At 44.2% G+C, this 12618-nt stretch overlaps 1 protein-coding gene across 1 annotated transcript in view; it reads right to left on the minus strand.

The window, feature by feature from the left end:
• LOC124607103 (solute carrier family 22 member 7-like) overlaps positions 1-12618 on the minus strand; it is a 180174-nt gene that overhangs the window by 93708 nt on the left and 73848 nt on the right. The window contains exon 3 of the mRNA XM_047139300.1: positions 8333-8560. Within this exon, the coding sequence (XP_046995256.1) occupies positions 8333-8560 (228 nt within the window). The remainder of the gene's footprint in view (positions 1-8332; positions 8561-12618) is intronic.

Consider the following 12618-nt stretch of genomic DNA (forward strand, 5'->3'; position numbering starts at 1 on the left):
GGTCCCAGTATATATCAAGAATCGACAGGAAGTGACAGCAGAGAGCCGGGGGGGGGGGGGGGGGGGGGTTAACTGAGTCCTTAGGACCATGTGAAAGGTCCAGGTGATACTTTGGCCTACATGTACACCATGGAGGTGTACATGAATGGACCTCAAGTATAGGTGGTAAAGGCAAGGACTCCACTTCAGACAGAAGAGATCGGATGCAAACTGCACTCTTTAACCCTGACCTGGGCCTCAAATGCAGGAGATGAACTGCCGTGGATGGGAAAAGGAGATGGTAATTCGGATGCTCAGGAGAACTATGAATGTGTGCAACATAACAGGCGAGCAGTTGTGCATGCCTAACCTTTAATGGAGGGAGTCTTGCCTCCACCAGGACGCTAGTCACCAGACTTGTCCTAAAAACTCCTGTTGCCAGTCAAATGCCACAGTGCTGCTCTGGGTCGAGTAAACACAAAGCTCAGGGCACCGCTGAACCATACACCAGACTCCCAGAGTCAAGGCAGGTCTGAACAAGGGCTCTATAGAGCTGCAGCAGTGTAGGGCATTGAGGTGCTGCCAGAACTTCTGCTTCAGCTGACAAAGATGATGAAGCCACATCAATTGGGTGGCCAAAACCAGTTCTAAGAATCAATATGTATCCACTACAGTGAGTGGATCATTATTAAGGTAAAGTTCTGGTTCCGGACAAACAGTATGACGCGACCAGAAATGCACGACACATGACTTCACGGCTGAAAACTGGAAGCCTGGGCTAGAGCCCATGATTGCTCCTTGTGGATGGCTTCCTGTAGGTGCCGCTCGGCAACACCAGTACTGGAGGAGCAGTACAAAATGCATATGTTGTCTGCATACAGAGAAGGTGAGACCGACGGCCCGACAGCTGCTGCTAGACCGTTAATGGCCACAAAAACTAGAGACACACTCAATACAGAGCCCTGCGGGACCCCATTCTCCTGGATATGGGGGAGAACTATGGGCGGCACCAACCTGAACCAGTAAAGTATAGAGCGATAGGACATTTTGGAAAAAAAATTGGGAGTGGGCCCCGAAGACCCCATTCATATAATGTGGCAAGGATATGATGTCACCAGGTCATGTCTTAAGCTTTTTGTGAATCAAAAAAGATGGCAACTAGGTGTTTGTGTCTGGAAAAGGCTGTTTGGATGGCAGACTCTAGGAAAACTATATTATCAATGGCAGAGCGGAAACTGCCCCGGCATGGAGCCAGTACGCCCCGTGACTCCAAGACCCAACACCACCGCCGACTTACCATACGTTCTAAGAGCTTACAAAGAATGTTGGTAAGGCTGATGGGCTGATAGCTATCCACATCAAGCGGGTTTGAGCACTGGAATGATGGTGATCTCCCGCCATTGCAATGGAAAGATGCCATCACACCAGATCCGGTTGAAGAAGATGAGGAGATGTCACTTGCAGTCAGACAAGAAATGTTTGATCATCTGACTGTGGATCCAATCTGGCTGAGTAGCTGTGTCAGGGCAATGTTCAAGAATGCTGAGGAGCTCCCACTCTGTAAATGGAGCACTACAGAGTTCACTGTAATGTTCAGTGAACGAGAGGGCTTTCCTTTCCATCTGCTATTTGAGGGTGCAAAATGCTGGGGGCTAATTCTCTGATGCAGAGGCTCGAGCATAGTGCTCTGCAAAGTGCTCAGCAATTGTGTTTGTGTTGGTAGATAACTAGCCATTGAGGTTAATTCCAGTAACACCTGTCAGGGTCTGGTACCCACAACCCCTCTGATCTTCATCCAGACTTGAGAAGGTGATGTATGGCAACCAATGGTCGAGACGTACCTCTCCCAACACGCCTCTTTCCAATTTTTATAAGCTGGTGAACGCGAGCACGGAGCCGTTTAAAAGCTATTAGGTGCTCTAGGGAAGGGTGCCGCCTATGTTGCTGTAGAGATCACTGACACACTTTACGGCCTCAGCGATTTCTGGCGACCACCAAGGTACTGAGTTCCACTGGGAGCACCCTACAGAACAAGGGATCGTGCTTTCCACCTCAGACAGGTGCATTCTACTGATCTGCTCAACTTCCACAGCAATGGTACCATGTGGGAGAGATTCAGTGTGACACCAGAGGTGAAAACTTCCCAGTATGCCTTGTTTAAACCCCATCTTGCTAGACGTCTAGGGGAATAGCACTGGGGGAGTGACAGGAAGATGGGAAAATGGTCACTACCACACAAGTCATCGTGGTCTCTCCAGTGGACAGATGGGAGAAGTCCTGGGCTCCATAGGGATAAATCAATGGCCGAGTAAGTGCCATGAGCCACACTGAAATATGTGGGGCCCCAGTATTTAAGAAGCAGAGGTCAAATTGAGACAGGAAAGTTTCGACGTTTCTACCTCAGCCAGTAAGCACAGTGCCACCCACAAGGCATTATCAGCGTTAAAATCTGCCAAAAGTAGGAAAGGTTTAGGGGGTTGATGAATCAGTGCAGCTAATGCGTTCAGTGGTACTGCACCATCTGGAGGAAGATATACGTTGCTGACAGTTATTTCCTGTGTTGTCCTTATCCTGACAGCCACAGCTTCAAGAGGGATTTGAAGGGACACAGGTTCCTGCATACTGAGTTCAGGACAGACACAAACTCCATCTGAGACACTATTATAGTCGCAGGGGTACACATTGCTGGGAACCAGGTGTCCTGGAGGGCAATGCAGAAAGCAAGTGTAAAGCCTAACAGTTGCCATACCTCAGCCACGTGGTGGAATAAACCGCAGCCATTTCACTGGAGGAGGATGATATCGTGAGGCTGGGAAGGCATGAAGCATGCAAGGAGGCAGGTTACACCTCAGGGTCACCTGCTGCCACTGATTGGGTACTTGTATCCATTCCTATTGTGGATTAATCATCAGTAAGAACCAGGTCCTCAGGGGACGCCGAGATCTCCACTTCATCCGCAGGTGCAAAACTGAGGGAGTGGTGGTGTTGGGGCCACCGGAGGGTCCTTTTTCTTAGCTGACTTATTTGTTTGCTTGCCCTCTCGCTTCTCTTTAGGGGTTTGCTGGGAGGACTTCTCTGAAGCAGCTTCTGGCAAGGAGGAAGACCATGAAGCTCTTCATCCAGCAGCTTTTGGCTCCTTTAACCACTGACAAGTGGCTGCTGTGGTATTAGTGGAGACCTTGGGAGAGAGGGTCCCACGGGCCTCCTCCTGCATGAGAGGAACTGGAGGAGGCTGTTGCTTCTCTGGCTGGGAGGAGGGGACCAATATCCACTGCATTGGGTGGAGGTGGGGGGGGGGGGGCGCTTGCTCCCAAAAGTAGGTACTTTTAGAGCAATGAAAGGAGATTTTACCCCCACCACCACGAGGGCAGATGTATTTTGGAGGCCCAGAGGGCCCACTGTTCGTGGCACAGAGTGTGGTGCGACTGATACTTGTGATGGTGATGGTAATGTAGCTGCAACGTATGTGGACATCAACCAAATGGGTTGTAATCATTCAAATTTGCGTTTAGCCTCTTGGTAAGTCAAACGGTCCAGGGTCTTGACTCCATGATTTTCTGCTCCTTTTGGAGTACTGTGCTGTCTGGTGAGCAGGGGTAGTGCTGCTCTCTGCAGTTTATACAAGTGGGAGGAGGCACACAGAGTACCTGGATGCAGGGGATGCCCACAGTCTCGACATGTGGCGTTGGAAGTGCAGCGTGAAGACATGTGCCCAAATTTCCAGCACTTAAGCACCACATAGGGGGAGAGATGTATGGTTTAACGTCACAGTGGTAAACCATCATCTTGACCTTTTCAGGCAAAGAACCACCCTCAAAGGCCGAGATGAAGGCACCGGTAGCAACCCTATTGTCTTTGGGTCCCCTGTAAATGTGCTGGATGAAATGAACACCCTGCCATTCTAGATTGGTGTGGAGCTCATTGTCAGACTCCAAGAGGTGGTCATGATGGAAAATAATCCCCTGGATCATGTTGAGGCTTTTATGGGGAGTGACAGAAACAGGAATATCATTCAGCCGGTCACAAGCAAGTAATGCCCGGGATTGGGCTGGGTATGTTGTCTGAACTGAGACTACACTGCTTCTTATCTTTGACAGTGCTGTTACTTCCTTAAACTTATCCTCAAGATGTTCAACAAAAAATTGAGGCTTCATAGGTAGAAAGGAGTCCCCATCCATTCTGCTACAGGCTAAATACCGAGGCAAATATGGCTCTTCTTTCTGTAGCTCTACATTCCTCCCATGGTGTAGTGACGGAGGGAAACAATTTAGGGTCATATCTGTCAGCATTGTACTCAATCTTGCCCTTCTTGGAGACTGCTGGTGCCATACAGTCACCAGCAAGAGATGACTTAGTCCACTTCATTGCCAGTCATCCGCCCTGATGCCACCCACTCTGATCAGGAGCTCTCCCCATGGGTGCCACCCAGCCACAGCAAATGCATGATGGCTGTTGCCAGGAGTCCTGATGCCCAGGAAGACAGGCATCACTCCTTGGCATACATGGGGAGTTGACAGCTTGGGCATCAGCAACTTGATCCCTGTGTTGTCAGGAGGCTACCACAAAATGGGTACATGATGGCCCCTTACAAAGGACTGGCTACCGTGCTGGATATTGGCACAGAGAAATCCAATACTGGCATGGGGCAAAAGAGGAAAGGAGACAACAGAAGAAGATGACATACCCCAAAAAAGTGTCCTTGCCCAAACAGTTGAATTGCAGGTGGAGATGCAAAGCCATGACAAGAGGTTCAGGAGATCGAATCTGAGGACACTATGGATAACTCATGCACCACGTAAGGCACCCTTCCCTATACAGCCCATGCTTCTGTAGAATTTGGAAAGTGGCAGGTCAAACCACAAAATTGGACCTGAACTTCTAGTGCTGAAAAGTGAGAGACTCCTTTTAGTCACCTCTTACAACAGGCAGGGATACCTCGGGCCTATTCTAATCCCCAGACCCACAGGGGGTACATTGCTGATGACAAATCTGAAAAGTCCATCAGTGATAATCATTCATCATATCATTCCATTGTTCATGATAGGTCACCAACAACAAAAAAAAAAAAAAAAAAAAAAAAAAAAAAAAAAAAAAAAAAAAAAAAAAAAATTAATCAGTGGCTGAAACAATGAGAAGTTATTTGAAATTGTGGCACAAAAGAAACCACAATTTCTGACATATGTAATTGATGAGTGTACCAAAAGGCAAGGGCATGAAACTGTTCAACTTCCTGCGTACCATTCTCACTTCAGTGCCACTGAAGAGATATGGACACAAATAAAAAATTATGTTGTGGCAAACAATAATAATTCATGCTCTCTGAAATTGGAAATAATCTTATGGCAGCTGTCAATCAAGTGACAAGTGAGACATGGGCAAAAATTATGAAGAGTCTTGCAAGTGTCATCAGTGGAGCAGCCAAAAACAAAGGTATTGTGGAAAAATCTACAGAAAATTTAATTATGCAACCAGGAGGAAGCAGTGATAGTTCAAGCACTGCTGAAGGAGACTATTTTAAATCAGATTCTGACAGTAATGAGTGTGGTGTTTTTCCGTTAAAATAGCTACAACACACTCAAGAATTTGAGGAGTGAGTATGCCATTGACCTATCATCATATTTGGAGTACTGTCTTCAGACTGTAACTGTTAATATACTGTTAAATTATTCAGTTGCTTATTGTAAAACTAATTAATATTGATAATATTTAACAACAGAAAAAAAGAACTGCAAATTTTCAACGATTTGAGGATGTAGTTTTCATTTACATTGGGAAGTTTGACAAATAACTATGAAATTTCAGCATATTAGATACTAAACAGTTCTTTCCAGTTTTTTGAGATTATATACACTATGAGATCAAAAGTATCAGGACACTCAAAAAAACATATGTTTTTCATATTAGGTGCATTGTGCTACCACCTACTGCCAGGTACTTCACATCAGCAACCTCAGTAGTCATTAGACATCATGAGAGAACAGAATGGGGCACTCTGCGGAACTCGCAGACTTCGAACGTGGTCAGGTGATTAGGCATCACTTGTGTCATACATCTGTATGTGAGATTTCCACACTCCCAAACATCCCTAGGAACAATGTTTCAAATGTGATAGTGAAGTGCAAATGTGAAGGGACACCTACAGCACAAAAGCATACAGGCCAACCTTGTCTGTTGACTGACAGACTGCTGACAGTTGAAGACGGTCGTAATGTGTAATAGGAAGACATCTATCCAGACCATCACACAGGAATTCCAACTGCATCAGGAGCCACTGCAAATACTATGACAGTTAGGCAGGAAGTGAGAAGACTTTGATTTCATGGTCAAGCGCCTGCTCATAAGCCACACATCACACCAGTAAATGCCAAACGACTCCTCACTTGGTAAAAGGAGTGTAAACATTGGAAAATTTAACAGTGGAAAAACATTGTGAGGAATGACAAATCACGGTGCACAATGTGGTGATCCGATGGCAGGGTGTGGGTGTGGCAGATGCCTGGTGAACATCATCTGCCAGCGTGTTTAGTGCCAACAGTAAAATTTGGAGCAGTCATGTTATGGTGTGGTCATGCTTTCCATGGAGGGGGCTTCCACCACTTCTTGTTTTGCATGGCGCCATCACAGCACAGGCCTACACTGATTTTGTAAGCACCTTCTTGCTTCCCACTGTTGAAGAGCAATTTGGGGATGGTGATTGGACCTTTCATCATGATCGGGCACCTGTTCATAATGCACGGCCTGTGGCAGAGTGGTTACATGACAATAACATCCCTGTAATGGACTGGCCTGCACATAGTCCTCACGTGAATCCTATAGAACACCTTTGCGATGTTTTAGACTGCCGACTTCTCCTCAGTGCAGTGATCTGTGAAGAGTGGGCTGCCATTTCCAAAGAAACCTTCCAGCACCTGATTGAACTTATGCCTGCGAGAGTGGAAGCTGTCATCAAGGCTAAGGGTGGACCAACACCATATTGAATTCCAGCATTACTGATGGAGGATGTCATGAACTTTAAAGTAATTTTCAGCCAGGTGTCCAAATACTTTTGATCATATAGTGTATATTACAAGTAGGAACTCTAAATAAATTTATGCATAAAAATATGACCTGCATGGATGCTTTTCTTTCTGCTGCTTGAGAATGCGTACAAGTAGAGACTGGGCACGGAGTGCTATAAGCTACGTTTGGTAACATTGCCATATGCCCGCCTCAACTGTCAATACCAATCATTCATCTCACAAACTATAGGGGCAGAATTATAGTCTAGCACAAGCTGTTCCATGTCAACCATCAATCTGTGAGCAACTAGGCATCTGTGAGCAAAACTTGCCAGCGGTGGCCAAAGAGCTGATGCACAGGCAGCCAGCTTTGCTGTAACCTACAGCCCACTGGTAGGGGTTTCAAAGTGGTTCCCACACGAGTAGTGCATGTGCAATAGAGCTATCTGGTAGGTAACACACACTGCTGGTGCCAGCCTTTGGGCAAACCAATGGGCACTGACAACCACCTGTGTACTAGAGGGCAACCTTGGAAGAAACTGATGTATGGAATATTCTCTCAGAAATAAAACAGACATAAGATGTTCATGAATGACTAGTCAAATTTCATTCTCACATCAACCATCACATGACTGATGTGAGAATGAATTTTAAGTATTCATTCATGAACATTACATTCACCCAGACCCCATGATCTCAGCCTCGGGATGATGGGATTGCCTAGCAGGATAATTCAAAGTGAAGTAGAGCTGTAACGATCTGCGAATAGTTAAAAGTAAAATGATAAAGACACAAGAGCTTTGCCTTCCATCCATCTTTCCAAAAATTCCTCTATTATTACCAACCTGAACTTCTGTGAGACCATCTATATTGTTTCCAGTTTCCATTTTCATCCTTGTAGTGTACTTATTTTATGTTGATTTCTCAACAGATTTGTTTGGAGAGGTTATAATAGCAATAAAATTGATTGGATTCAACAAATCTTGTGTAATGAACACTCTGATGGAAGAGTGATTTCAGCTCTATCGTCCGCAGCTCGTGGTCGTGCGGTAGCGTTCTCGCTTCCCGCGCCCGGGTTCGATTCCCGGCGGGGTCAGGGATTTTCTCTGCCTCATGATGACTGGGTGTTGTGTGCTGTCCTTAGGTTAGTTAGGTTTAAGTAGTTCTAAGTTCTAGGGGACTGATGACCATAGATGTTAAGTCCCATAGTGCTCAGAGCCATTTGAACCATTTTTTTCAGCTCTATCAAGTACAACAAACATGTGATATACTGTATTTCTTTATGTGCACAACATAAATTTAGTTTTGTCAACTTCATTCAAGAAATTCTAAACATCTGATTCAGCATTACTCACCTGTCACCACCATAGAAGAGCAGAACTCCAAATACAATTGAAATGAACAGGCTCACTGAGAATACCATATTTGGATACATATCCTTCTCACACACCCAGTTCTCCTGGGAAGTAACAGTGGCCGAAAACCAAGAGTCGTCATAATCCCATCCATGCATACAGGGAACTGTTTCATTTCCCTGCCAGACATCCTTGTACATAAGGCACTTGGTGTATTCCCCATCTTCCCTGGAAATAGAGATGCAGTGATGTCTCTAAACACAAAATGATCTCACATACGACTGCAAACACACATTTCACATTTGGTGAATAAATTCGGTAATTGCTGATTGATGGAAAAATTCTTATGCATTTACATCTGCTTTTAATTGCTTGCCAATGCAAGAAATGTGAAGCAAGATATCTGTTTTCATAAAATACATTGTACTTACTCTTTAAGTCACAAAGATTTCAATTTTTCCTTCTTTTATTCTAATGTATGGAAAGTTCTAGTTGAGAATTATTTGAGAATAAAGGAAATTAGTCAACACACACACACACACACACACACACACACACACACACACACACACACACACACACACACACACACACACACACAGAAGAACTGCATGCACATGCCTGTCTCTCCACATAATGGTCAGCCTACTGCCAGTTCTTTCCTGGGATGGGGTGGGTTGGGGTAGGGTGCACTCAGCTCAGAAAAGTTGTTGTTGTTGTTGTTGGTGGTGGTGGTGGTGGTGGTAGGATCCAGATGGCATGGGTTGTGAAGCAGCCATTAAAATCACATATGTTGTGACAATGGGTTGTCCACCTTTTTTTGGCAACAGTTTGGAGGTGTCCATTCATTATAGTTGACAAGTGGTTAGTTACTATATCAGTGTAAAATGCTGTGCAGTGGTTGCAGCAGGGCTGGATAAAATATGGCTGCTTTCACAGGTAGCCCAGCTTCTGATGAAGTAGGATAAGCCTGTGATTGGACTGCAGTAAATGGTGCTGAATGGGTGGATTGGGCAGGTCTTGCATATGGGTATTCCAGGGAGACTGGAGCTGGGAGTGACATAGGGATGAACTAGGCTGTTGTGGAGTTTGGGTGGATGGTGGAAAACTGCTTTGGGAGGGGTTGGAAATATCTTGGGTAAGATGTCCCTCATTTCAGTGCATGATGATAGATAATCAAAGCCTTGACGAAGGACGTGGTTCAGCCATTAAAGTCCAGGGTGGTATTGGGTAACAAGGCTGGCACTTCTTTCTGGTTGGTTCTTGGGTGGATGTGAGGATCAGGTTTGTGTGAGGATATGGCACAGGAGATCTGTTTGTGAATTATGTCTGGAGGGTATTGCCTGTCTGCAAAGGCCTTCGTGAGGCCTTCAGCATACGGGGTGAGGGATTTCTTGTCACTGCAGATGCAGCTAACACAGTTGGCCAGGCTATTTGGGATGGATTTTTTTATGCAGAAGGGGTGCCAGCTGTCAAAGTGCAGGTACAGTTGGTGATAGGTGGGTTTGATGTGGACTGAGGTGTTAATGGAGCCATGTGAGAGAAGGAGAGTGACATCTAGGAAAGTGGCATGACGTGTGGAGGAGAACCAGGTGAAGAAGATGGGAGAGAAGGTGTTGAGGTTGTGGAGGAATGAGGATAAGATGTCCTGGTCTTTGATTGTGATTATCAAGATGTCATAAAGGCAGAAAGATAGCCAAGCTCTGTACCTTTTCTTGGTGTACCTATTGACAGTGCAGTGCTGCTTTTATTCTAGGAAGTCAAGCAGAATTTCCTGATTTATTTATTTTAAAACCCTTTATTCCCATCACACTAATATTTGTCATGAATAACAAAGAGGAAATTGATAAAAAAATTTATGTAAGCATTCCAAGATCTCATTTTGCACACATTGCTCTGCACAATAACAAAATCTCCGTAACAGCATGGTTACACAGTTGATAGAGGCTACATAGCATTTGTTTTTATAATTTTATCATGCCATACCAGCATTAGGTCTCTTATTGATCTTCAGAAGCACAATATAAGTATCATTATGTCCTATGGACAAACATTTGTACATATATAATGCTACAATAAATTGTATGTACAGTTGATAGCAACACAATTGGACCACTGTAGACAAGAGAGCATGAGATTTGAACTGTCTTGCAATAGTAGCAAAAAAACTAATACCAAGTGTGACATCAGACAGAGGAAATGAGTCACTGATACAAGAAATGCATATTCAAAAAAATATATGAAAGTATTTTTATATGTATGTATGTATGTATGTATGTATGTATGACATCTCCGAAACCAACAGACCAGATTCAACAAAACTTTATACACATATCACTTACTGTCTGGAAAGAATTGCTGTTGGGTAACAACCACTACCTATCAAAGGAAGTGGGGGGGGGGGGGGGGGGATGAAAAAGTAGTTTAGGCCATTAAACACAAATACCCAGATTTTATTCCAACAAGATTTGAGAATGAGAGCACTTAGAGACTTACAAAAAACTTTACACATAATTTCAAATCCTGACAAAACTTTTTCTCAGTTACAACATCCATAAAATTTCAAAGGGAAACAAGTTTATCACTCAGTACATTTTCACTGTTCATTTTCACATCAGATATGACATTTTAATTTATTTCTTCTATACCACTAAGTCCATTCATGACATTTTGCAGCCCGTGTTCATGTATACCACTGAATCTACCTGTAGAATTACATCAATGTGCAACACGTAAGCTAGACTACTGCTACTCCAACCATTCCTTGCACACACAAGGTGCCAGATTAGCAGAAATGCCAGACAGAGTGTCTGAAATTTGTTTTAGAAACTTAGGGAACATACCTTATGGAATCAAAAGACACATCCAGTTTCGTAAAAAGATTTGTCCTTTAGTGTGTACACAGTGATGCCCACACCTGGGGGTTGGGGGGGAGGGGAGGGGGGGGGGCAGCAACTTCCCCTCTAGCTCTTAGGGAAAGGAAAAAGCACATTTTAGTGAGGTCTTTTTCTTTCAAGAAAATAATTTAAATGTTGGCATCATGCACATTTTTATCAGGATCAGAAGTGGCACTTTTTATGGATACTTTCAACTCACTATTTGTCTTCCAAAATGTTAAAAATACTCCAAACCCATAGGTCTGGCATCACCCACCAACAAATCATTATATGGGTGCCCTTGTGTCTACATAATTACAACAGTAGTATCACTCACTATGAAATATGTCCTCAATTTTTAATTGCCACAATGATGATTTGCAGTTGTGGCATACTTTATTATGCAACCACTTTATGAGCATTACACTGGTACTTCATGGATCTGGTTGCTGTATAATGTACTCAAGGGAGATGTCTGCAGCTTCAGCACCAGCAGAGTGGAAGAACTTCATTCTCTCTCCTCCTATTTCCTCTTCTTTTTCACTTTCATCAGTACTTTGGAAGGTACCAACAGGAATTTGGAGCTTTGCTGACTTCAGTGCAGAGGCCTGCTGCACTAGATTTCTTGGTTGAGGATCTATGGGGCATACAGCCCAACTGAGGTGGACCCATGGATTCTCAACTGTCATATATATGGTGCGTCTGGTGGCCAGCAGAGTGCAGTAAACTCATTCTGATGGTTTCCAAACAATGCATGCACACTTTGAATTGTGTGTTGTGTTGCACTGTCCTGCTTGTAGATGCCATAGTGCCAATGAAAAAGAAGCTGCATGTACAGATGGACATGGGACCCAAGTATAGGTGCATACTTGTGTTGACCCATTCAGCCTTCCAGGATGACATCACCCAGAAAATGCCACAAAACCATTTCCTAAACCATAATGCTTCCTCCTCCAGCCTGGATCCTTCCAACAATTGTTGCAGGGCTATACATGCTAATGGTCACATGTATGATGGAGCAACACTGCATGATTAATCTGAAAAGGCCACCTGTCATCACTTAGTGGATGCCCAGTTGCATTAACTGCATCAAAATTCTAGACTTTGCCATTGATTAACAGCAGTCAGCATGGGTGAATGAACCATGGACCTGCTGTACATAACAATGATTGCTTAACAGTTGCTGGAGAGACACTATTAGTAGTCCATTGGTTCATTTGAGCAGTCAGCTGCTGAACAGTTGTGCACCTATTTGCTCATACATATTTCCACAGCCATCATGTACTCCTGTTATCAATGGTTCATGGTTTCCTCAGTGCCAATTTTTGCCTGAATGCTGGTTTTGTATGTTGCCATTTTGCCATGAACAGTATGCTTTAACCATGGCAGCAAACAAATAGTTTTGTAACT

The sequence above is a fragment of the Schistocerca americana genome, chromosome 3 (assembly GCF_021461395.2).
Source record: "Schistocerca americana isolate TAMUIC-IGC-003095 chromosome 3, iqSchAmer2.1, whole genome shotgun sequence".
NCBI lineage: Eukaryota > Metazoa > Arthropoda > Insecta > Orthoptera > Acrididae > Schistocerca > Schistocerca americana.